This window comes from Zootoca vivipara, chromosome 10, assembly GCF_965207765.1.
Source record: "Zootoca vivipara chromosome 10, rZooViv2.hap1.1, whole genome shotgun sequence".
NCBI lineage: Eukaryota > Metazoa > Chordata > Lepidosauria > Squamata > Lacertidae > Zootoca > Zootoca vivipara.
Genome location: NC_142593.1, coordinates 48,749,546 through 48,776,014, shown reverse-complemented (window position 1 = coordinate 48,776,014; position 26,469 = coordinate 48,749,546). Strand labels below are relative to the sequence as shown.

At 47.4% G+C, this 26,469-nt stretch overlaps 1 protein-coding gene across 4 annotated transcripts in view; it reads left to right on the top strand.

Moving 5' to 3' along the window:
• The first annotated feature begins 1,094 nt into the window (after positions 1 to 1,094).
• Positions 1,095 to 26,469, top strand: part of NEDD4L (NEDD4 like E3 ubiquitin protein ligase) — a 250,845-nt gene continuing 225,470 nt past the window's right edge. For all 4 annotated transcript variants that reach the window (XM_035101003.2, XM_088652854.1, XM_035101002.2 and 1 more), the window contains exon 1: positions 1,095 to 1,636. In XM_035101003.2, coding sequence (XP_034956894.1) covers positions 1,589 to 1,636 — 48 coding nt within the window. In that variant the 5' untranslated portion in view covers positions 1,095 to 1,588. The remainder of the gene's footprint in view (positions 1,637 to 26,469) is intronic.

The following is a 26,469-nucleotide window of genomic DNA, read 5'->3' as shown; positions in this document are numbered from 1 at the left end:
AGTCAACCTCAAACAAAAGCATGACAATGAGATTCCTGAAAGTTAGTGATCAGCGAAGGTGTTTGCAGTGTACACCACAATGCGAGCGTGTGTCCAAAATAAAGGTTTTGTTGGCCCAATGAATATTGTGAATAAAAGCGTTTTAACAGACTGAAAAACAAACACACGACAGCCGAACTTGTTTGTCGTTCAAACACCGTCCTTCTTTGTTTCTAACTCAAACACTGGAGCGCAGGGAGGAACAAGGTGTTTTAAACCGAACCCAAGAGATTTGCCGACCTGATAAAGATGCCCGTGTAAACACAGTCCCACAGAGCCCAAAGCTTAAAAACAAAAGAGAGCCCTCCTAGGTCAGCCCAAATTACTTGCTTTTCATAATCATTATTACACCTATCTGGTTTTGCATTAATTTTCCTTTAGAAAAATGAGAGATTTTCACTTTTCTGGAGCTAGAGCTTGCAATTCCTCACCGTGGCCATTGGGAGGCGCCTTCTCCTCTGGAGTCCGCCTCGGGAAGCCGAACGTGCGCTGTATGTGTTCGGAGTGCGCGCGCGCGCGTGTCGGAATGAGAAACCGTGTGCTCGTGTAAACAAAGGACACGCAACAATAAAAATGAAAGAGCAATTGCTACTTCTCTACTTAAGAACAAAGCAAAGCACCCGCACGGACCCGTTTATACAGGAGGGGAGCGTAACCATGTTTCTCAGGTGCACATTTATATTGTATCCGGGCAACAATCTTACCAAAAGCGCAAAATTTGGAAATGTATCCCACGCCTTCCGATCTGCAAACCCCGCACCTTCCCCTCCCCTGCAGCCCCCCAGCTTTGCATTCAATCCCTTGTCACCTTTCCCTTCCTTTGAACCTCAGCGAGCCTCCCCTCCCCTCCCAAACTCTTCAGAGAGAGAGAAAAAGAAGAATCAAAGAGAGAGGGAGAGAGAGCGCTGTACAGTAGTTGGGGGTGGAAAACGAGTCAACCTACCCCACTTGTTTCTGCAAGCTCCGCCTGTCATTATTGATAGCGCTTTCGATTGGCCCGGCGGGGCTCTCTGCCCGCCCCCCTCCGCGAGCTGCTTGGGAGCTCCGCCCCCTGCTTTCTCTTAGCTCCGGAGCTCAAGGAAAGGGTTTTTTCCGCCCTCGATTGCGTGCGGCTCGCCAGCGGCTGCAATAGAACCGTTCTAGCCCGGGCGCAGAAGCAGGAAGAAGGGGAACCTTCAGTTCGCGGGTTCGATTCCCCGGTGGTTTCAATCGTTTCCTCCCACCAAGAGGAGAAACAGCTGTGCCTGCTTCGGGGCTGCTGCTGACCCCGCATTCGCACACCGCGCTCCCACGTACTCCTTCCCTCTCTGGTGGTGGGTGGCCGGGAAAAGGAAAGCTGCACTTTTTCAAGCCCCCGCCCCACCTGGATTTGGTCGCCTGACTCTTGCTGGAAAAGAGAGAAAGCTCCGAGGCTCCTTCTCCTCTTGTCGTGCTGGTGGTGCATCGCTTGCTGTGCGGGGACACCCCTCCGCCGCTGCTTTCCTTTCGTCGGCTGGCTTTCGCCTTGCTGCCCGAGGGGCCCCCTCCTCCTCCGCAGCCCTCCGGATCCATGGCGACTGGGTTGGTGGAGCCGGTCTATGGACTTTCGGAAGAAGAGGTAAGCCGGGAGCCGGGAGAGCCTGAGCGATGCACGCGTGTTTCCGGGTGTGTGTGTGTGTGTGTGTGTGTGTTATGTGCGTGTTGTCCTTCGGGTGTCATGTTGTGGAGCGTCTCGCCAGCACTCTTTGTCCCTGCCCGCTTTGCATTCCGGTTTGCAAAACAGGGAAGTCGTCCCTTCCCCCCACCCCGCCCCCCCCCCCCTTTTTTGCAAATGGGGTGGGGAGAAGAGGGGGAAGAAACCAGGGTGGGGGGCAGGAGAGGAACGGGGGGGGGGCAACGAAGGCTTTTCTGTAGCTGAGGTTGCCTTGCAAAAAAAACACAAACCCAGAGCATTGCAATGGGCACGGTAGACGAGGTGGGGTTGGGGAGAAAGAGAGAGAAATGTGTGTTTCCCTTTCTGCAAAGAGCTTATTGGGACTTGAAAGAAAGCTTGTTATCGCATCATCTCGATTAGGGGTGGATCGGGGTGGTATCTTGCCAACAAAGCTGCTCGGAGCGAAAGTCTTTGAGCTCTAGTTGGGAGGGGAGGCACAGGGGTTCCCTTGGGGGTTTCCCTCCTCCGGCGAGCTCTGCACTCCCCCAACCCAACCCAACCCAACCCAACCCCCAACTCTGGATGAAGCTAGCCCTCCCAAATCAAAAATGCAAAAAATAAAATAGCATGCAAAATGCAGAGTTAGGAGGAGGGAGACGGACGGACGGGGCTTGCTGGATGTTCCTTTGTCAATAACAGGTTCTGCTTCCTAGCAAAGCCAGCGGCTTTAAGAGAGAAATCTGCGGGCGGGCGAGCCAGGTGAGCGGCCTCTTTATGACTGCACAGGCAGGTGAATTGGGAGGTGGGAGAGGAGTAGCATCTTTCCCATTGTTTCCCTTGAGATGAGCCGCGAAGACTTGGAAGGCTGTGTGCTTCCTATAGCACAGGCATATCCAAATCCCAAGAGACTGTGGTCTACTCCCAGTATAAAAAACACTGGCAGTGATCTACCCATTGTTATTGGAGGGAGGAGGAGCGTGCATGGGGTGTGTGTGTGTGGATTGCCCAGAACTGTTGAGCATTTTTAGGAGGGAAGTGCCCAGAGTTGTTGAGCTTTTCTGGGGCAGGATTCCACAGAGTTGTTGTTTTTTCTTTCTTTCTTCCCCACATAACTTTTTGTAAACAGTAGGGATCCTGTGGTCTACTAGGATCAGCTGGGATCTACCGGTAGATCACGATCTACTGGTTGGACATCCCTGCTTAAAGCATGTGTGCAAATTGGAGAGAGACATGCTCCACATAGTTTAAATCATTTCTTTTCTAGGAACTCTGTTCCTCTAAGCAAGCTGGTGTACTTAATGAATCATATGAAAGAAACGATGGGCATGTGGCTGTGTGCATGTGAAATAAATACACTGTATGGACTTTCCCAGGAAGAACGGCTTGTACAAGCAATTGCACAGAAATGCTTCCTGGTGCCCATTTAGTCTTTCACAGCAGGTATTGTTGACATGGGCATTTATAGAGCGCCTTTTGGTTGTTACAGCAAGTGTTGCCACCCAGATGTGCCACAACCCATGGCTGTGTGAATTTGGATGCCCATGCGCACATGGGAGATGAGCAAACGGAGGGATAAATGATTCTGTCCTTCCATTTGTGTACTGTTTAAGCTTTTGCTTTAAAAACAAACAAACAAAAACCATTGAGACATAGTGGGGTAGACATAAGAAGGGGGTTTCGCCTGGGGGCAGAGAGCGCCCAATATAAGCTTATTAAATCGCCATACCAGTGAGTGGCATGCCATGAAGGGAGTGAATTTGGGGATAGAACAGAGAACATAGGAATGGCAGGCAAGAATCATGAGCCAAGGAAATAGGAGTAGTTGTGTGTGTGTAAATGCAGAAGACTTGGTGCTGATTTCCTTGCTTCTCCACTTTACCAATCAATAGGGAGCTATATTGTGTTCGCTTTGCTTGCTTCTTTTCCTACCTCTTGTTGCTCCCTTTACAGTCAGTGTAGGTGAAGGCAGAAGCTGCTCACATCTGCACATCTTCCATCTCCCGGGCAATGTGCATTTCCAGATGTGCGGTAGGAAAGCGTGGGTGTATTTTGGAAAAATAAAATAAAATGACCAGGCCAAGCTGGGATAGCTCATTTGCTAGAGCATGAGGCTCTGAATATCAGGGGTCGCGGGTTCGATCCCCACGTTGGGCAAAAGATTCCTGCATTGGACTAGATGACCCACAGGGTCCCTTCAAACTCTACGATCCTATGATTCTAAAAAGCCTGACCATAGGGTCATGGGGGGAGATTTGTAAGCTGAAGTTTTATTTGCTGAAACTTAAATCCAGCCGGGCGAGAGGGTCTAAATCTGGTCTGCAGACGGTCTGGGAATCAGTGTGTTTCTACATGAGTAGAATGCGTCCTTTTATTTAAAATGGGTTATTTGTGGGGCCTGCCTGGTGTTTTTGCACGAGTAGAACGTGTGCTTTTATTTAAAATGCATCTCTGGGTTATTTGTGGGGCATAGGAATTAGTTCCTCCAAACCCCCCCCCAACCCCCCAAAATAGTCCGGGCCCACACAAGGTCTGAGGTACAGTGGACCGGCCCCCTGCTGAAAAAGTTTGCTGACCCCTGCTCAAGACTTCTCAGGGAGGAGGCACATGAAGAATTTAGATACTGGATAGAAAAGACACTGGGATGGTGCCCCATTGTAATCAATGGGGATTTGAACCCTGATCTCCCAGGTCCTAGTCTGATGCTCCAAATACTATGTCAATCTAGCTCTTAGTGTTTTTGCAGGTAGACATGTGCGTAGGGATTTGGATGATGGCCTCATAGTGTAGGCAGGTTGACAGTGGTTCTTACTGGTGGTTGCAGATTTAGCTGGCATAATGTTTTCTCAGTTTCATGTGCGGAGAGACATGAAATTGTTGCACATGTAAAATTCCAATAGTTGGCACTTGGCCCTCAGTCCTTGGTCCATAAAAAAAAAAAGTTATCTAATCGGCTTTTTATGTGCCCAATCTGTAGGGCAAAGATTGCTTCTGCTAACGTATAATCTTGCAGGAGCCTTTTGGGTGTTGCTGCTTTGGAGATAATGCCAATGCAATTCTGCATCCAAATTCCCTGGTGTTATATTATTAGCCATGATGGCCAAGGCAGTAAAAAGCACAGCAGATAAAAGTTCAAGCTATTAAATTGCAGATGGACCTTTTGTGCAAGATCAGAGTCTAGTTTAAGACTCAGTGGTTCTTAAGAGGAAGCCTGTCCCAAACAATTGCCAAATCATTAGAGCCACTGGATGGCTTTTAGATGGAGGTCGGCAGCTTGAAGCCCCCAAGATAAATCTGCCTCCCTGGGGTTGCCAACTTAGATGGCTTTAAAGGAAGATTGAACAACATTTTGAAGATGCCTGGGCTCTAGGATGGCGCCTGACATCTCCACTATCTGGAGGTGCATGCCTGGGGATCCTCGGATCTTGGCAGTTTCCCCACATACTAGCAACACATCCTGTAGAATTCTATCTGTTGTACTTTATCTGTGCAATCAGAATGAATTTCAGGATCCGAAAAGCCGTATTGAAAAATACGACTTTTGCGCCGTCTGGCCCCCAAATGGCAACTAAACTTAAAGCCCTAAATGGCCTCGGTCCAGTATACCTGAGGTCCAGCACCGAGGGCCTTCTGGCGGTTCCCTCGTTGCGAGAAGCCAAGTTGCAGGGGACTAGGCAGAGGGCCTTCTCGGTGGTGGCGCCTGCCCTGTGGAACGCCCTCCCAACAGATGTCAAAGAGGAAAACAACTACCAGACTTTTAGAAGACATCTGAAGGCAGCCCTGTTCAGGGAGGCTTTTAATGTTTAATAGATTAAGGTACTCTTGAGAGTCCCATGGACTGCAAGAAGATCAAACCTATCCATTCTGAAGGAAATCAGCCCTGAGTGCTCACTGGAAGGACAGATCGTGAAGCTGAGGCTCCAATACTTTGGCCACCTCATGAGAAGAGAAGACTCCCTGGAAAAGACCCTGATGTTGGGAAAGATTGAGGGCACTAGGAGAAGGGGACTACAGAGGACGAGATGGTTGGACAGTGTTCTCGAAGCTACGAACATGAGTTTGACCAAACTGCGGGAGGCAGTGCAAGACAGGAGTGCCTGGTGTGCTCTGGTCCATGGGGTCACGAAGAGTCGGACACGACTAAACGACTAAACAACAACAAGATTAAGGTAAAGGGTAAAGGGACCCCTGACCATTAGATCCAGTCGTGACCGACTCTGGGGTTGCGTGCTCATCTCGCATTATTGGCTGAGGGAGCCAGCGTACAGCTTCCAGGTCATGTGGCCAGCATGACAAAGCCGCTTCTGGGAAACCAGAGCAGCACATGGAAACGCCGTTTACCTTCCCGCTGTAGCGGTTCCTATTTATCTACTTGCATTTTGACGTGCTTTCGAACTGCTAGGTTGGCAGGAGCTGGGACCAAGCAACGGGAGCTCACCCCGTCACAGGGATTCGAACCGCTGACCTTCTGATCAGCAAGCCCTAGGCTCAGTGGTTTAAACCACAGCGCCACCTGGGTCCCCTGTTTAATAGATTACTGTGTTTTATTTTTCTGTTGGAAGCCTGGCCCACAACCTTCAGAGTTTCTATGGGGTTCTATATCATTAGCGCGTACACCAGAGGTTGGAATTCTGAAGCTGTCAGGAAACCTGGGCAAAATCAATGGTTCTTGACAACAAAACCAGTGTAATGGGGTGAATCTGCTGTAAACGGTAAGCCTGGACCAACCCCGTTTCAGCCTTGCAGAAGCGTATATGCAGGGGGTGAGTTAGTCAGTACCGTATATAGGGTATGTATATGGTGGCTGAGGTTGATGGGAGTTGTGGTCCGAAGCTTCTGGTGTGCATCAGGTTGGCAAAAGCTGCTACAGTGGTACCTCAACTTACGAACGACTCGACAACCGAATTTTTCGACTTACGAATGGGGCAAATGGCTGCGTGCTTACGGATTACTCGACATCCGAACGGAAACCGCAGCGGTTTTAGATAGGGTTTTTTCGACTTGCGGATTTTTAGATGGGGTTGCTTCGACTTACGAATGTCTCCGTTTCCAATGCATCCCTATGGGAAATTGTGTTTCCAGTGGCGCTTTTCGACTTATGAATTTTTCGACCTACGAAGGTGCCTTCGGAACGGATTGAATTCGTAAGTCGAGGCACCACTATAGAACCAGGGTTGGGAGACCTGAGGCTTGCAGGGATCTGCTCTGGTTTCCACTAGAACCAGAGTTCCAGTGACTGAATCCTGAGCACAGAATTGTGGCTCAGGAAAAAGTTGCCTCCCCCCCCTCCCCCCAAAAATGCACTCAGCCCACAGGATTGTTTTCAGTCCCAGAACTCAAGCTTTCACACAGATCCTTTCACATAGCAAACCTCCTTCTGCTTCTTTTTAATGTTTTCATTTTTCTTTCTTTTTCTTTTTTGGTGGGGAGGCGTTACATTTTCATTTTCGTTAAGCCGATGGAAGTCAGAAACACTTGCTGATCTCCTGAACATTCCCTGAAGTGCAGCCGTGCTTTGGCATCACGCCTGAATGGAATGCTAATGGAATGAAATTGATGTCTGAATCGGGGGGTTCGTCTCCCGTGATAACTGGCTGTGTAAATCATAGAATCATAGAGTTGGAAGAGACCACAAGGGCCATCCAGTCCAACCCCCTGCCAAGCAGGAAACACCATCAAAGCATTATTGACATATGCCTGTCAAGCCTCTGCTTAAAGACCTCCAAAGAAGGAGACTCCACCACACTCCTTGGCAGCAAATTCCACTGCCAAACAGCTCTTACTGTCAGGAAGTTCTTCCTAATGTTTAGGTGGAATCTTCTTTCTTGAAGTTTGAATCCATTGCTCCGTGTCCGCTTCTCTGGAGCAGCAGAAAACAATCTCTCTCCCTCCTCCATATGACATCCTTTCATATATTTGAACATGGCTATCATATCACCCCTTAACCTTCTGTTCTCCAGGCTAAACATACCCAGCTCCCTAATCCGTTCCTCATAAGGCATCGTTTCCAGGCCTTTGACCATTTTGGTTGCCCTCTTCTGGACACGTTCCAGCTTGTCAGTATCCTTCTTGAACTGTGGTGCCCAGAACTGGACACAGTACTCCAGGTGAGGTCTGACCAGAGCAGAATACAGTGGTACTATTACTTCCCTAGATCTAGATGCTATACTCCTATTGATCAGTGGCTTCAAGCTCCCTTGCATTGGGGCGGCTCTGTTTTGTACCTGGAGGGGGGCCCTTGCGCATCTTCTTCTGAATCCCTATGCAGTCCAGGATTTGGGATAGCATTCTAGGGCAGTGCGTATCCTGCATACCAGCCCGGCCTCATGGACTTTGCTGTTGCTGTCTGCAGGCTGAGAGAGCACACCTAGAATGTGTCTTTTGTAATTGTGTACTGTCTGCAGGGTTAGGGGTGTGTGTGTGTGTGTGAAAGAGAGAGAGATTGATTTCTGTTGAGACCCTACATCTGCATGGCTGATCTTCTTGCTTAGGAATGGCGACTGGCTTCCAGAGAGCACAGTTTGAAAGCTACTGGTATAAACAGAGCCTGCATCTATGTGCCCGAGTGCATCTGTTTCAAACCAAGAGGCTGAAAGTATTTTGAGCTCAGAGACAATTGGTTGCACCAAAGGTGGTTTATGTGCTTGATATGATGGAATGCAGGCTTCTCTCTGTGTCTGCCCCAACCCCCCAAAGTATGTTTTTTTTGGTGAGAGAATAGGATGTATTTATATTCAGGGATGTTTGCCAGAAGTCAAATTCATGCTCAGTGCAAAAGGAACCATGTCTTATCAGCTCTTTGCTTGGAGTAAGTCAGTACAAGAGAGGTGTTAGCTGCCCTTGGGAGGCACAGCCAAGAGTCTTGTGGCACCTTGAAGGCAATTAAGACTCTGAATCTTCTACAGCAGAATTTCCTCCTGGGAATTTATCGCTTTTAGGAACAAGGGTGAAAACTGCGAATGGAAGAACATTAACCAGAATGTCTGTCTGGAGTTATAAATCAGGAGTGGAGTTGACTGCTTTTCTGGGGAGATAATTTACGGGGAGGGGAGGGGTTGGTTGGTGGTGACTGCTAATAACCCTTACTTTGTCAACTTAAAAAATAAAAAAAAATCAGTGGCTTTCAAACTGTTGCGGCAAACCCTGGGGCTCCTATTGGGGTTCCACAATTTGAAGATCAGTAACTGTGGGCAAACCTCTTGAAGGACAGCTTGCCCAGTGCTTCTGAAAAATGGAAGGATGGCAGGAAATGTTGTGGTTGTTTATTAAATTTCTCTTTTGAGTGTGTTCTCGGGGGTCTATAGTTAATTAAGTTCTAGAGCAGGCATCCCCAAACTGTGACCCTCCAGATGTTTTGGCCTACAACTCCCATGATCCCTAGCTAAGAAGACCAGTGGTCAGGGATGATGGGAATTGTAGTCCAAAACATCTGGAGGGCCAAAGTTTGGGGATGCCTGTTCTAGAGATCTTGGAGAAGATGCCCCAGAATCGTCTGCAGTGAACAGGGTTCATCGTTTGGCAGCCAAGTCAGTGGAAACTGTTACCGAAAGGCAATTACAGTGGTACCTCTGTAGTAGAATGGCATCCAGAAGTCCGTTCAACTTCCAAAATGTTCAGAAACCAAGGCGCGGCTTCCGTGGAAGCCACGTCAGACGTTCGGGTTCCAAAGAAGGTTCACAAACCGGAACACTCACTTCTGGGCTTGCGGCGTTCGGGAGCCAAAACGTTCGACTCGCAAGGCTTTTAGGATCCAAGGTACGACTGTACTTACAAAACAACAACAACCACGCTCCCAAGAGAGAACACTGCTAAGATTATGCTCCTTCCAATGACATAAAACAATACGGTGTGATTTTGTGTAATGTTGGGTGCAGAGCTTTGGCTTGGCTCAGACCTCTGCCTTGCATGGAGCTCACTGGTCAACCTTGGGCCTGTTGCTCTGAGCCTGAGCTGCTTCACTTCCTTGCTAGGGCCATAGGAAGATGTCTTATAGCAAGTCAGCTTACACCAGGAGTGAGGAACCCATGGGCCTGCAGGTGTTGCTGGACTACAACTCCCATCGTCCCAGACCACTGGTGATGCTGGCTGTGGCAGATGGGGTCTGGAGGATCATGGGAGCTGTAATCCTGCAAGATCTGAAGGGCCGCAGGTTGGCTAAAAGGTAAAGGTAAAGGGACCCCTGACCATTAGGTCCAGTCACGGATGACTCTGGGGTTGCGGTGCTCATCTCGCTTTATTGGCCGTGGGAGACGGCGTACAGCTTCCGGATCATGTGGCCAGCAGGACAAAGCCGCTTCTGGCAAACCAGAGCAGTGCACGGAAACACTGCTTACTTTCCTGCCGGAGCGGTACCTATTTATCTACTTGCACTTTGACGTGCTTTTGAACTGCTAGGTTGGTAGGAGCTGGGACCGAGCAACGGGAGCTCACCCCGTCGCGGGGATTCGACCCGCCGACCTTCTGATCGGCAAGCCCTAGGCTCAGTGGTTTAACCCACAGCGCCACCCGCGTCCCTTATATACCCCTGCCTTATAGGAAACGCAGAGTACAAATGTGACCAATAAGTACCAAGCACTGATGCTACCCGTCTTGATAGCTATGAGCTAATCTTCTGATAATTCTCTTGTCGCGCCAGCACAAAAGTAGGCATGATCGAGCACCCCGAGAGGGTAAACTTCAGCGACTGAAGCATTCACGATCCATATTTCAGTTAATGGGGTGAATGTTCATTGCAGTCAAGCAGCAGCTGTGCCATTTTGTTCTAGCCGGATTGAACAATGTGTGTGTTTGTGTGGGCGGAATGCAGAGGGTTGCTTAGTTCATGATTCCCAGAATAAGATGATTTTTTTTTAATTTTAAAAAATGCAAAATATTTTTTATGCGTGAGGCAGGGGGGGGGAAGCATTTGCGGAACTGTGATGGGAGGAAATCTATAAGTGCGTGTTTTGTGAAGAGGTTTCATAGAATCATAGAATCATAGAGTTGGAAGAGACCACAAGGGCTATCCAGTCCAACCCCCTGCCAAGCAGGAAACACCACCAAAGCATTCTTGACATATGCCTGTCAAGCCTCTGCTTAAAGACAGCTTTCACCCTCCTCTATATGACATCCTTTAATATATTTGAACATGGCTATCATATCACCCCTTAACCTTCTCTTCTCCAGGCTAAACATACCCAGCTCCCTAAGCCGTTCCTCATAAGGCATCGTTTCCAGGCCTTTGACCATTTTGGCTGCCCTCCTCTGGACACGTTCCAGCTTGTCAGTATCCTTCTTGAACTGTGGTGCCCAGAACTGGACACAGTACTCCAGGTGAGGTCTGACCAGAGCAGAATACAGTGGTACTATTACTTCCCTAGATCTAGATGCTATACTCCTATTGATGCAGCCCAGAATTGCATTGGCTTTTTTAGCTGCTGCATCACTTTGTTGGTTTGTTGCATGTGCGATCCTGGTTACTTCTGAAAGCAGGAGAAAATGTCAAAAGAAAATAGGCACCAACTTGCAAAACAGCGTCTCTTTGACCCCCCCCTTCCCACATTATGTCTAGACTCTAGTGTAGCTTCCCCTATGTCCTGCCCCAGCCTGCTCTGTAGCCTTAGTAATAAGATGTGCTGTGAATTGCATTTGCCCCTATAATGTCTTTTGACACATGGCTGGTTTTTAGGCAACGGCCCTGTGTTTTTGCTCATGCAACATCTTAATTCCACCTTGGATTGCCTAAAACAAAATCCAGTGGGTGTCCTATAATCTGATGATAAACCAGCATGCATCTTGGATTTATTGACTCTGAATTAGCTGAATGCTTCTGCTGTTCATTTAGCCAGCTTTCCATTCTATTCTGAAGTTTAAGAGGTTGAGAGAGGCTTTCCTGTATTGAATTCATTGCTTCTGTTCTGCCAGGGCTTTTTCTAGCTGAAGATGTGATGTTTGCTCAAGTACTTTTAGGAGATGGGGATGACAGATGTCCTCCAGATGCTATTGGATTACAATCCCATCATCCTTGGTCAGATTGGCAGGGCGTGATGGGAGTTGAAACCTACAACATCTGGAAGACAGCATGTTAGCCATCTATGTAGTCAAGGTTCCATGTAGGCCAGTTCTAGGACATGCAAGAGAAGAAGCAAACTCCAGTGTCCTTGTGGATTCATAGGAATGTGAGGATAAGGTGAACTCTGGGGTCCCTTCAGCTCTAAAATTCTGTATTTTCTTCTTTGAATCAAACCACCTAGTTCAGTACACATACTCTGACTGGCTTCAGCTTTCCAGGATTTCAGACTAGAGTCTTTCCCAACCTCCTACTGGAGAGGCTGGTGTTTCAACCTGAGACCTTTTGCGTGCAGAACACATCCTCTGCCACTCAGCTTATAGCCCTCCCCTAAAAGGAATGGGATGAGATGTTTGTGTGTCAGGCTGGTAAACAGTTCTCTGTCTCGTCATAAGAACGGCCTTCAGGTGAGACCAAGCAGGGCAGGGAAGGAACAGTCCATTGATCACAAAGTAGAAATATATTTATGTCATGAGCAGGTGGGCTATTCCTAGGGTCTTCTGGCAGTTCCTTCACTGTGAGAATTGTGGTTACAGGGAACCAGGCAGAGGGCCTTCTCGGCAGTGGCACCCTCCCCGTGGAAAGCCCTCCGATTTGATGTCAAGGAAATGGATAACTCTCTGACTTTTAGAAGACATCTGAAGGCAGCCCCGTTTAGGGAAGTTTTTAATGTTTGATGTTTCATTATGTTTTATATGTACTTTAAGCTGCCCAGAGTGGCTGGGGAATCCAGATGGGTGGGGTATAAATACTACCACCACCACCACCACCACCACTACTACATACTACTACTACTACTACTACTACTACTAATAATAATAATAATAATATTGGAAGGCTAACAGTTGTGGAGCTTTTTACAGTGCCAGTTATGACAGCAGTAGAGGAGTGAAAAGGCTTGCTCCTCAGTAATTCCCACCACAGTCCCTATCCAGCCTTCATTTCATTGGCGGCGTCACATTAGCCTGGCAATGGCAGCCCTCCAGAGGCCGCACTATGGGGTTCGTTGCCAATGTGGTGTAGTGGTTCAGAGCGGTAGACTCGTAATCTGGGGAACCGGGTTCGCGTCTCCGCTCCTCCACATGCAGCTGCTTGGCCTTGGGCTAGTCACACTTCTTTGAAGTCTCTCAGCCCCACTCACCTCACAGAGTGTTTGTTGTGGGGGAGGAAGGGAAAGGAGAATGTTAGCCGCTTTGAGACTCCTTAGGGTAGTGATACAGCGGGATATCAAATCCAAACTCCTCCTCCTCCTCCTCCTGCTCCTCCTCCTGCTCCTCCTCTTCCTCCTACTCTTCTTGGAACCATGCCATGGCGGTGCTGTAAAAGAGAAATTTGGATAGCAGGTGATGTGGAAATGCTGTACCCGAGAATCCTGGGACTGCAATAGCAGATCCGCACCATACGAATAAAGCGCTTCCAACACACAGGACTTCCCCCCCAAAAAATCCTGGGTACTGTAGTCTGTTAAGAGTGCAGGGAAATTTATCTCTGTTCAGGGAGAACTACAGCTTCCAGGAAACATTGGGGAAAGTCGTGTGTTGGATGCGCTTTAGATCGGCGGTGCTTGTTGAAAGAGTTAATCCAGGGCTAGATGGACGAAAACCTCACTTGGAACAAATCAGCTTCCAAAAATGGCTCCACTCTGCTGTGGCCTCTCTCTTTTCCCCCCCACAGTGAGATCAGCAGTAACATGCAGAGGAACATTTCTGCTGCTGCATTCTTGCCCTCCATCTCATGGAGGCCTGGGTTAACATTTCTCTTTCCAAAATGATAGCTAAAGGTAAAGAACCCCTGACAGTTAAGTCCAGTCGCAGACGACTCTGGGGTTGCAGCGCTCATCTCGCTTTACAGGCGAGCTGGTGTTTGTCCGCAGACGGTTTTTCCGGGTCCTGTGGCCAGCATGACTAAGCCACTTCTGGCAAACCAGAGCAGCGCACGGAAACGTCGTTTACCTTCCCGCCGGTGTGGTACCTATTTATCTACTTGCACTGGCATGCTTTCAAACTGCTAGGTTGGCGTCCCTAAAAATGATGGTTAGTAGCTCTTTAAAAAAAAAAAGGGTGGTGGCAGGAAGGAGAGAGATAGAAATGAGAGAGCACAACTATTTTTCTTGGCTATGTTACCCCAACGTTGGCAGTGCTTGCCAGACAACGGCATTAGAGGGAAGGGAAAGTGAGGTCACTTTTATTTTATTTTATTTTTGCAAGAGGAAGTGAACGCTAACAACTGTTCTGTTATGATTGAAGCTGATTTTTATTGCAGCCCTGCAAGTTCACTTTACCGCAGGAGGGTAAGATGGGTGGAGGGACAACATGCCGCCCTTTTTCATGGGAAGCCCAACCTGCGACAGCAAATGCTTTTTTGCGCTCCTAATTTTTAACTTGTTCACAGCTTCTCGTGGTGTGGCTTCCTTCACCAGCAGTGAAGCTGATGCCTTCTCGTGAGTTGCTCTGACTAGTGCAACAGTCTGGGTGTTGCGACTTGCTAGCATAATATTGCCAGGACAGACGTTGTACCAGGATAATGACCTTTTGTCATCCTGACCTATTCCTGCGCCTTGAGTAAAGAAAGTCAGGTTGATATGAGTGTCTATACCCAACTCCAGCTGGTTCACGACCTGTAGCCATTCCTGGACTGGGACACCTCATCCTCAGCTACCCATGTGCTGATAACCTCCTGGATGTCAGGGTTGAGCCAGACGAGGAACCAGAACAGGAGGAGGAAGGAGTCGAGTCAGAATCAGGCCCTTGTGAGGAGAGGAGCCAGTGGCCCCCTCTCCTCCTTTCTCAGCTGTAGAGCGTACAGCTGAGAAACTAGGGAACAATTGGAGGCAGTGCAGCTCTTAAGAGGCGTGGTGACGAGCCATCTACTTAAGGAAGGCCGACTGCTTCCTTCGCCAGCACCTGTAACTGCTGTGCTGAAGCGCGTAGTTGTCCTCGCTCGTCCTGTTCCTGAATCCAGTGTACCTGACTTCAGCTTCTCCTGACCCTGGTACTGATACCTGACCTCGGCTGGTTCCTGACTCGGACTGCTCCTGACCCCAGTGCTGATACCCGACAGGCTGGTTCCTGACCTGGACCGTTGGATCTAGGCTCCATCTGCATCCGACTGCTGCCTTCAGCACACCAACTAGAGTTGCCAGACTCAACAGAGGACAGGACTTCTGTGCCTTTAATTGCCCTGCTCTCTTTTGAGTCTGGAAACCTTAAAGAGAAACCAGCAGACCCTTTGTTTAATTTCCAAGCAAAGGGTCTGCTGGTTTCTCTTTAAGGTTTCCAGACTCAAAAGAGAGCAGGGCAATTAAGGGCACAGAAGTCCTGTCCTCTGTTGAGTCTGGCAACCATAGCTGCCAAGTTATCCCTTTTTTAAAGGGATTTCCCCTTATGCTGAATAGGCTTCCTCGTGAGAAAAGGGAAAACTTGGCAGCTATGCTGGCAACCCTAACGCCAACCTGTTGGCTCGCTAACACTGGATAGATTACTGCATTGTGCTCTACATGGAGCTACCCTTGAAGACTATTCAGAAGCTACAGCTGGTGCAGAATGCCATTGCCCAATTACTGTATGCAATGGTGAAGGGGGGGTGCTATATGGCTTCACTAAACTAATCTCTACAGTGGCTGCCTGTTAGTAACTGGGCCTGATTCAAAGTTATCGGGTACCAAGAGTTGAGCAAATAGGAACCCACGTACCTGAAGGTGTGCCTTCTTCACAATTGCCCCACCTGACTACTACGATCAGCAGTGCATACGCTGCTTGGCCAAGCATTAGCTGCTGCTATATGGGCAGCAACATGAGCAGGGCATTCTTGGTGGTGGCCTCCTGGTTTATGAAACTCTGGCATGAATGATGCTTGGTTGTTGTCTATCACATTGGCCATATTTAGCTGTAAGGTAAAACCCTTTCTGTCTGTCCAGGCCTTTTGGATGTAATTAATACTTCCACTGCCACTCTCTGTTTGGTATGTTGCATCCAGATTTGTTGCCATTGTGTTTTATTGGTGTGTTGCAACGATACCTCATTGCTTATTAGGATTGTTCGTAAAGTCACACTGAGCACCTGCTGGAAGGAAAGATGGGATCTGACTATGAGGAAATAAACCAGTATATAGTACCACATGATCTCTGAACAGCTTTGTGATGCAACCTCGGGTACCTGGCATGTGCAATGCCCTGATGCTGATGCCTAGGGTCATAACTGAATTCTACAGAAATCATATGCATTGTGGTGCTCTTGCCACATCAATAGCAAGAACAGTCTGGTTGTAGCTCCACTATCTGACTCTTGTTTCTCTGTGGGAGAAGCCTGAATACCTGTAGATTGCAGCCATTTCCCTAGCTCTTCATGGGAACACCTATGGCCTGCACAGGTTTGTCAGCAGTCAAGAGTGGATGGGATGCATATATTCTCATGCCAGAACCTTCTGCCTACCACAGCCATAAAAAAACACGGCAGGATCACAGTGTTAGAAATTAGCTAGGTGCCAGGCGCATTTTGTTACTGCCGCAGGTCCAATTGCGACTACATGGAGATTTCTGGGTGGTAGGTTGGCGACCACAGTTTAAAAACCTCTGCCCTTAGTCCATCGTTAATTCCATTTCCACTGTGTGTGTTTCTCCTTCTTGCATAATGGGGCAAGTGAATTGTTGTAAGAGGAAGCTACAGTCAAGCAATGTAGTTGAGATCATAGAATCGTAGAATTGTAGAAGCATTGGAGAGACGCGGGTGGCGCTGTGGGTTAAACCACTGAGCCTAGGGCTTGCCGATCAGAAGGTCGGCAGTTCGAATCCCCGCAATGGGGTGAGCTCCCGTTCCTCGGTCCCAGCTCCTGCCAACCTAGCAGTTTGAAAAAACATCAAAGTGCAAGTAGATAAATAGGTACCATTCCGGCGGGAAGGTAAACGCCGTTTCCGTGTGCTGCTCTGGTTTCACCAGAAGCGGCTTTGTCATGCTGGCCACATGACCTGAAAAAACTGTCTGCGGACAAACGTCGGCGAGATGAGTGCCGCAACCCCAAAGTCGTTCGCAACGGGACCTAATGGTCAGGGGTCCTTTACCTTTTTAGCAGCATTGGAAGAGACCCCAAGTGTCATCCAGCTCAACCCCATGATGAATAGACATGCTGTTGTGGTGGCCATTACCTAGATTTAAAGTGCTTATATATCTGAGTTTCTAACACTGGGCAGGGATGGGCAACCTTCAGCCCGCGGGCAAATCTTGGCTTGTCAGGGGTCCAACATACCATGCAAAGGCCATTTCCCCCAAACCACTCCCACCTGTCTCTGGGTGATGTCAGCAGGTGAACGGGATTTGAGGTTCTGTTCTGCTAGGTGCTGCTTCGCCAGTGTGTTTGCTTTGGGGAAGGAGCTGACAAAGCTGACCTCTGCAGCCAGAAGGACTGAGCCCTCTGTGAGCAGGTAAGAAGTGAGAAGCGATTGGGGATGGAGGTAACGGAAAGGAGTGGAGAGAGAGGATGAGCAGCGACGTTAATGGCATGCTAGAAGGAAGACATTTACTGTAATCTTGGTTCAGTTTAAAAAAAAAAACATGCAGCATCTAGCACAGTGCTTTACAATTGGTGTAGTAGGCAGAAAAATCAGTAAGTAGTCTGCCAAGACCCTTATCAGGTTTCAAGTGGTCCATGGGGAAAATTTCTTGAAACCACTGGACTAGATTATGCTTGCAATCAGCAAGCTATCCTGGAGAGACACTGCCTGCCTTTTCCCTACCGCCCTCTCCGAGTGCAAAAGGTATGAAGGAAACAGTCACTCTGGGTGGATCTAGGTAAGGGTAAAGGGACCCCTGACCATTAGGTCCAATCGTGACCGACTCTAGGGTTCAACGCTCATCTCGCATTATTGGCCGAGGGAGCCGGCGTATAGCTTCCAGGTCATGTGGCCAGCATGACAAAGCCGCTTCTGGCAAACCAGAGCAGCACATGGAAACGCCGTTTACCTTCCTGTCGGAGCGGGACCTATTTATCTACTTGCACTTTGATGTGCTTTCGAACTGCTAGGTTGGCAGGAGCTGGGACCAAGCAACGGGAGCTCACCCCGTCACAGGGATTCAAACCGCCAACCTTCTGATCGGCAAGCCCTAGACCCAGTGGTTTAACCACAGCGCCACCTGGGTGGATCTACACGCAGGGGAAAACCCGTTATAAATAAGTCAGAAAGTAAATGGTTATAACAAAAGAGGGGGGGTGCAAATAATTTTTTGAATTTTCTCTTCTTCTTTTTGGCTATTGGAGCTGAGTCCTCTGTTTAGGGGAATCCTAAATGTTACAGTTTAAGGTTTGAACCCTGCTTTCCATGCCCACTTTGCTTTGCAGCGTGGAGGATGTTTATAGGACTGCTGTTGCCTGTATGGTTGGATGATGTTTTCCCACCCCCTAGCTTTTACATTAACTTTTGCCTGGAAATAATAAACCGATTGAGTTTTCAGCCGACGATCAAGATTCTCATCTCGGGGGAGAGAGGGAGTGTATCCGTTTTGGTCACATGGGCTTAATAAGGAAGTGTCAAGGGATACAAGTGATTATGTGTAATAGTGTTTATTCACTTGCTGAGACATAATAACAAAATTACTACTTTGTAGTTGTCTCCGAAGTACAGCAATTCTGCATTTTTACAAAGGCAGCTTTTAATGAGTAATCAGCTTTTTGCTTCTTGCCAGCCGCACGTGTGCAGTGTACAGTAAAATCTTGGTTAGCTTCTAATCTGGGTCTACTCTGTAACAATTACGCTTATTCCTAATGTCTCTAAGTTATGGCCTGAATTTGTAAAATCAGCCCTTTTCAGCTCCTGCTTTAACTTCTGTATGGTCACTGTTTTGTCTAGATAGCCCAAAGGCAGGCAGGGCAGTCTCTACCATCTAATGATTCATGAAGCATTCTAATTATTGCCCAACAGTAAGAACTTCCTGAGCATGGAGCTTATGTGCTCAGATAGTAGGAGACTCATTGACTTCGGACATGTGAGGAATGAATGTGCTTTCTGGCTTCAAGAGGCAGGTTTTGGACATGGTCCATAGCCTTTCCAGAATGTACAGAGAGGAGTACAAAGTAAATGTACATGAAAAAGATGCAGGACCTTAGTGGTTTGGTTTTGCATGTAACACTAAACCATGGTTAAGTGTTGTTACTTGCAAAACCAAAACCACAAAGGCCCTACATTTTTTTCATGGTTTAGTGTTACATGTGTATTTCTTCCATTCCCTCCCCTCTCCAATATAGGCAAAGGGAGAGTAGGTTGTTTTGCTCCTATTTTCAACTGGATGAAGTTGTGTCCAAACTTGGGCAAATAGTGGTTCATGTTAACTCTGGGTGTATGGCAGGGGTGAAGAACCTTTGGCTCTCCAGCTGTTGTCACACTCCAGTTCCTATCTGCTCAAGCTAAATGACAAATGGTCAAGGATTCTAAATTATTTTACTTGAAGAATTTTTATCCTGCTCTTCAGCGAAAAGATCAATAGAAATGCTCTAAGCGCAGCTTGCAGATAAACATAAGGGAATGCCTGCTGTCAGGGATACATTCTTAAAAGTCACAACACACGAACACACATGATGGGAGTGGTAGTCCTACAACATCTGGTAGGCTGTAGCAAAGCACCTACTATTTGCACGCAGGAGGTTCAATTCCCGGCATCTCCAGCTAGGGCTGGGAATGCCTCTGTTCTGAAATCCTGGAGATCTACTGCCGGTTAATGTAGACCAGGGTTTCCCAAACCTGTGTCTCTAGCTGTTTTTAGATTACAGCTCCCATCATCCCTAGGACCAGTGGTCAGGGATGATGGGAATTGTAGTCCAGCAACAGCTGGAGACCCAAGTTTGGGAAACCCTGGTGTAGACAATACTGAACTAGATAGACTAATGGTCTGATTCCATATAGCACTGCTTCCTATATTTTTCATTCCAGGTTTAGGAAAACAAGCCAACTACAAAATATTGTGGGCATTCCTGGCTCATTTTCCTAAACGATAGCTAACTATTCTTGATTTGGGCAGTGCTACCATAGTAAATGTAGAAAATAGTTGGAAGTAGAAGCAAAGGATTCTGAAGTCCACACTGTAGCCGTGCCAGGCAGAAAGCAGGATTACATAAGCAGAAAACCTGTCCATGCTTGTTCCCATAGTACTTAATATGGTAGCATCATGTCTGGATGCAGAGTTTATCTCTCTGTTAAGTGAAGCTTTGTTCAAATAACACCCCCCATTCTAGCTTGGTAGGGCCACTTGGGGAGGAGGAAAGCTGCTTGTGATCCAGTCTGCCCCATGAACCGAAGTTTGGCAGTTCCTGGATCGAGTTTGAGTTTTTACCCTGAAAACAGGATGCTGTGCATACAATAGAACAGGCATCCCCAAACTGCGACCCTCCAGATGTTTTGGCCTACAACTCCCATGATTCCTAGCTAACAGTGGTCGGGAAAGATGGGAATTGCAGTCCAAAACATCTGGAGGGCCGAAGTTTGGGGATGCCTGCAATAGAACTACGGTAACTCTATTGTGGTTTTATGCCTCTGATAATCCGGGCGATGATGTACCATAAGTAGAAATAAGAAAAGGGGACGGTGCTATCATGCCAAGAACAAAGGAAGTTTGTTTATTCCAGGTCAGGCTATTTATCCATCTGGCCCAGCATTCTTTATTGTGACTCAGTTTAAGTCAGGCTGCCACCCAGAAGTGAGCCCTAGCCAATCTGTTGAAAGCCAATGATCAGCAGTGACTAACAGTCTCTCTGCAGGATCTCAGGCCCAAGGTCTTTTTCATCACATTCGTAAAAGAGGCCAAGCTACCAGACCCAGGTGGCAAATCGTATCCTGTGCATGTATACTTAGAATTAGGGAGTAGAGTGCTCAGTCCGGGGATTTTTGTTTAGCCCTAGAACCAATTTCAGTCATTTTTACCCCCAGTTGAGTGGATCAGTCTTAGAAACTCAGAGAATATAAGCTAGTCTCGAAATGGCACCTTAAACCTTTTTGGTGTGCGGCAGCAAAGGATGCTGTGTGCTAGCCAGCCACATGGTGGAGATGTCAGTCGCCAAACCTGGCAACAAGACCTCTCCACAGGCATCCCCAAACTTCGGCCCTCCAGATGTTTTGGACTGCAATTCCCATCTTCCCCGACCACTGGTCCTGTTAGCTAGGGATCATGGGAGATGTAGCCCAAAACATCTGGGGGGCCGCAGTTGGGGGATGCCTGCTTCTCCACTTGGTACCACAAGTGAACAGTCGGCTGCCACAAAAAACCACTGGCGACTGGGGAATTTTGAACACTGGAGTGGATGGACGGGAATTGTTTTATTATCACTATTGTTAAAAATGTGGCTGTCACAAATGCTGTCTTGATTTAAGCGTTAAAGTCTTGGGCAGAAAACAAACTGGTAGTCTGAGTTCTTTTTCCAGCAGTGAGCCCAGGACATTCTGCCTATTTTATGTGTGTATTCTTGGTTTTAGCAGCAGCTGATCAGTCTCTCTCTCTCTCTCTCTCTCTCTCTCTCTCTCTCTCTCTCTCTCTCTCTCTCTCTCTCTCTGTGTGTGTGTGTGTGTGTGTGTGTCTAAGCACAATGTCAGTGTACATGGTGTCTTTGGGCTACATAGGCAACCCAGACACACAGATAGATTATACATTCATATATTTTAGTCAAGAGTTTATATATGAAAAAGGTTAAATGAGTGCAAATAGAAGTGTTCACATGCTAGAGGGATTGCAATAAATTGGGAGTTATTTATTATTGGGAGTGAATGTGTGGTGTGAACCCCTACAGGAATTGGCAGGAAAGCGACTTAACCGCTTTTTGCGGCTGAACGCTGCTGCTTATGTGCTCCTAAAAAGCTCAGGGCAGATTGCAGAGCTGATAGAAATGCCAAAAGACTTTATTAATGATCGGAAAGGGCGTGTAACAATACTAAATGTTTCAATGGCTTTAAGTATATTGGGCAGTATCCGATGAACTCATTTTGTTAGTGTAAGGATTTCTGCTTGCTCACTGGAACTTCCTCCTTTTAACCTTCCCATGCCCTCCCCAAATCTGCTCTGGAGGTTTGGGGAACACCCAGAACAGATTTAAGGGGGGAGCATTGGGAAGAGGGAGCGCATTCTGCAACCTTATAGTCATTGTGTTGAAGGAAGGAGCTGGTTGAATATCGCTCATTATCAGTAGCCCTTAACAATGATGGATAACAAATGGATAGGTTCTTGGTGATATATGCCTGGCTCAGATGATCATATCTTGTCTTAAAAAGCTCAGATGTGCACAAGCTTTTTTTCTTCTCCTCTCCACCCTTTGTAGCACACTGCAGTTAAGCCAGTGCTGTAAGTCCCCAGTGAAGTGTCGTTTCTGTTATGTGTGAATTGAGAAGGTGTGGTTACCAGGTTCAGAACAAGCCAGGATCCGAAGCTAAGTTCAGCCTGCGGTTTAAGATCCTAGCTTTTCCCCCAATGCGGAAATCATAGTTCCTCAAACTGCACAAATTGAAGACTTCTGAGTTTAATTGCTGTGTGCTAGAAAGGGAGAAGGGAAGTGGTTATGTGTGTGGACAAAAGCCTTGTGCATATTTCTGCTTGTTGTGATTGTCGCTCTGAACATCCCCATGGCGCATCAACTATTGTATGTGCGAAAGGATTTGTGGGTACAGGAGCAGAGACCACAAGGGAAGCCATCGCTTAGTGGTAAGAGCATCTCTTTTGCATGCAGGTTCTATCTCTGGCATTTCCAGGTAGACATTCCCTGTCTGAAACTCTGGAGACCTCCTGTCAGTCAGTGATTGACAGAACTGGTCTCACTCAAGTTCCTGAGATGGCAGAGTTTCTTACAGTGACAGCAACCAAATGTGGTATTCGGACGTCGTACTCTGGAGGTAGAGAAGTGCTACTGTCTGCACAGTAGCAGGTTGTAGCAGTAGTTGATCTAGGATACATGCAGAAAGTTCTCAAATACCATCATGGCTATAGCTGGTAATCTCTTGGTCATGTCTGGCCTGCCCTCTGACCAGGTTTGGCATCATCAAGCAGTATTCTCAGGCAGCTGCTGGCACTTCCCATTGCTGCCTCTCCTGGCTCCCCCCCCCCTCCTCAGGCATCTTGTTATCTCAATTTCCCACAATGCCTCATAGCAAGCACTGTAGGAAATCAAGATGGCGGCCACCCAGTGCAGACCGCCACTTGATAAGCCAACAGGGGGCCACTTGTGCTGGCGAGGGAGCCTTTGGGAGGCTCCTGACGTCATCCCTGGCTTCTTCTTCTCCAGTTGCCATCCCCAAAGGCAAATGGGGATAAGCAGCCGTGGGATTTGGCGCTGGGCTAGGGAAACACTTGCCAACCCCCTGCTTCCTTCTCATGGTGGCCTTCGGGCAACACTCATTCACGATTCAAGACTTGGTTTATAGCACAAAGCTGGAGGAGGAGTGACGGTGTCTGTGACCAGCCCCTGGCATAGGTGGCTGGAGATGGAGCTCAGCCAGGAAGGACAAAGGAACTGGAGATGAATGAACTCAAAAGGGAGGGGCTGCGGCTCTTGGGGTGCCCAGATAAACCATCCCTCCATCTGCGTCTGGAGTTCTGTGCGCCCTCTTCAAAGAGGTCGCTCCAGGGTCTGGGTTAGGTGGGATCCTGGTAGGAAAAAGCAAACAATATATTACATTTTTCCCCCTTAGATTTTAAAATATTTTGAAATTTTGGAAGCTGAGATGAGTGACTTAAAAAAAATAGCCAGCTTCATCTTAAACTGAATTAATATTCTGCAACTGGAGAACTTTAAGGGGAAAGCATTGCACGTCCCCTATGCTAAACTAGAATCCATTTTTCACTTGTATCTTATCTCCGTTTGTTTTTGCTTTTCTCTCTGTGTGTGGTTTCTCTTCCTCCTCTTTTCTTGGAGACTTTTTAGTAAAACTAGCCTGCTCCTGAGAGCACATATTTCTGTTCCCTGGGGACAGAATTGGCTGTTGCCAAGGGTAGCCAGATATTGAGTGCAGCCTAGCAGTTCAGAACCTGTCTTGGTTTGCCTAACGCCAGGCAGTGTCTTCGCTGCGCTCTCTCTCTCTCACTCTCTCTCTCTCTCTCTCTCTCTCTCTCTCTCTCTCTCTCTCTGCAAACTTAATTTCAGTGACCTGTTCTCTCAGCATTTAATTTATATGGCAGCTGATAAATTGAACAGATTATTGGGTGATGCTCACTTAATGGCCACTGGTGACTTGCTTTGGATTTCAGTAGAGGGTCGTTCTCTCAAGTTAGCTGTGTCTACGTTTGTCCTGTAACCCATAGGCTTGTAAAATGAAAAAGACCAGAACTGTATTTCTGCAATCTCTTTCTGCAGTCCTGTCTCATGTATGTGGCACTCTGCTGAGTGACAACAGTGCCCTTGTAATCTGTATTGTAATCTGTAATTTAAAAACTAATCTGTAATCTGAAGTTTAGCTATTATGCAAAAACCAAAATCCTGTGCTAAAATAATAGCAATCTGATAGTTGTACAAGAACCTGAAGCAAGCTGGATATTTCTTCTCCTCAATTGTTGCGTGCCTGTGAGGCAGTGATGTTGGGTTTGTGGGGGAATTTCTTATGCAAAATTGGCTAATTTGCATTTGGAAAATTTCATTTTGCAATGAAAAACTGTCTGGTGCTTTAGAGAGATTTAGCATGTTTATTTCACTTTAAATTTAGCAAAAGAGAGTGAAAAAAAGTTGAAAACTTGTCAGGCTTGCCTAATAATGCATTTGCAGGCGGCATCCATTAATTGCTTGCTAATGAATGTATGAAATGTAAAGCTTTCCGTGGAAAAATAAAGCACTGGAAGATTTCCTACTCTGCATCACTGAGTTCAGGTACCGAAAAGGACGTTGTCCTAAATAGCAGAATCCTTATCAGGTAATGAAAAGAAGGCACAAGGCCTCAAACTAGGTAGGGGATGTGGGAACCATGCCTGTCAGCTTGTGAAGATATTTATGAGGAGTGGGAACACATGGGAAGTTCATAGAATCATAGAATCATAGAGTTGGAAGAGACCACAAGGGCCATCCAGTCCAACCCCCTGCCAAGCAGGAAACACCATCAAAGCATTCTTGACATATGCCCGTCAAGCCTCTGCTTAAAGACCTCCAAAGAAGGAGACTCCACCACACTCCTTGGTAGCAAATTCCACTGCCGAACAGCTCTTACTGTCAGGAAGTTCTTCCTAATGTTTAGCTGGAATCTTCTTTCTTGTAGTTTGAATCCATTGCTCTGTGTCCGCTTCTCTGGAGCAGCAGAAAACAATCTTTCTCCCTCCTCCATATGACATCCTTTCATATATTTGAACATGGCTATCATATCACCCCTTAACCTTCTCTTCTCCAGGCTAAACATGCCCAGCTCCCTAAGCCATTCCTCATAAGGCATCATTTCCAGGCCTTTGACCATTTTGGTTGCCCTCCTCTGGACACGTTCCAGTTCGTCAGTATCCTTCTTGAACTGTGGTGCCCACAGTTGAAGTGGACAACTGGGACAGAGCTCTCCTGTCTTGGATTCAGGGTTTTGCACATAAGAGCAGGCACCCCCAAACTGCGGCCCTCCAGATGTTTTGGCCTACAACTCCCATGATCCCTACTATCAGGACCAGTGGTCAGGGAAGATGGGAATTGTAGTCCAAAACATCTGGAGGGCCGAAGTTTGGGGATGCCTGCATAAGAGCATCAGAATAGGACTCTGGTTGAGTGGGGAAAATTCTAACCATCTTCAACAGTACACTGTTAGAATCTCTCTGCAGACTGTCATGCATAATATGTAAAAGTTGGGAACAGGGAGATTGTGGGGCCAGTGGGAGGCTAGAGCTGCACAGAAGAGAGGTATAGTGCTACCTCTGCTTAAGAACTTAATTCGTTCTGGAGGTCCGTTCTTAACCTGAAACTGTTCTTAACCTGAGGTACCGCTTTAGCTAATTTAGCCTCCCACTGCCGCGACACCGCCGCCGCACGATTTCTGTTCTTATCCTGAAGCATAGTTCTTAACCCGAGGTACTATTTCTGGGTTAGCAGAGTCTGTAACCTGAAGCATCTGTAACCTGAGGTACCACTGTACTGCATAGAAGTGGTGCTAATTACAGGCAGCCCCCTGTTTATGCGCAGACAATATTTGTGCGGCTGTGATTCGAGCATCACACTGAACCGGGAAGTGACCCGGAAACGTCATAAAGGTGTCACTGAAACATTAATAAAATGCCAGGGCGGGGTGTTTGTGGGCTTTTTCAGTTATATGCCTCCCTCAGGGTACTCCGGCAGCCTTCTTAAGAGTGGAAGTAGGATTACCTTCTGTGTCTGCCAGGGCCCACTTAAGATTTCTGCGTTTTTTCATCAACCTCGCAGATGCCTCAAACACCTTATTGGCTAAACAAGCCTTTGTATCTTTACAACATAATACTGCTTGGCGTCAAAACCTATTAGATATCGTATCCAGATACAATCTACCCGAGTTTAATACTCTCAAACTGTGGAGCCCTGATAAAGTTCGGGAATGGATCTTTGAAAAAGACGCCTTTTTTAGACACCACGAAGATAAAAAATTCTGGGTTTTCCTACTGGTTCCCCCGAGTAAAGGCAGTCAAAATATGTGCCAACTACCTGGTGGATATCACTGATCCCACCCTTCGGAGAGCTTTCACTATGGCCCGGTTTCAAACATTGCCAACTGCATACCTGACCGGTAGATTTACAAAAATCCCAGCAGAACACCGTTTATGCCCTTGCTTCATGAAAATTAAAGAGGATCTTGTACATTACCTCC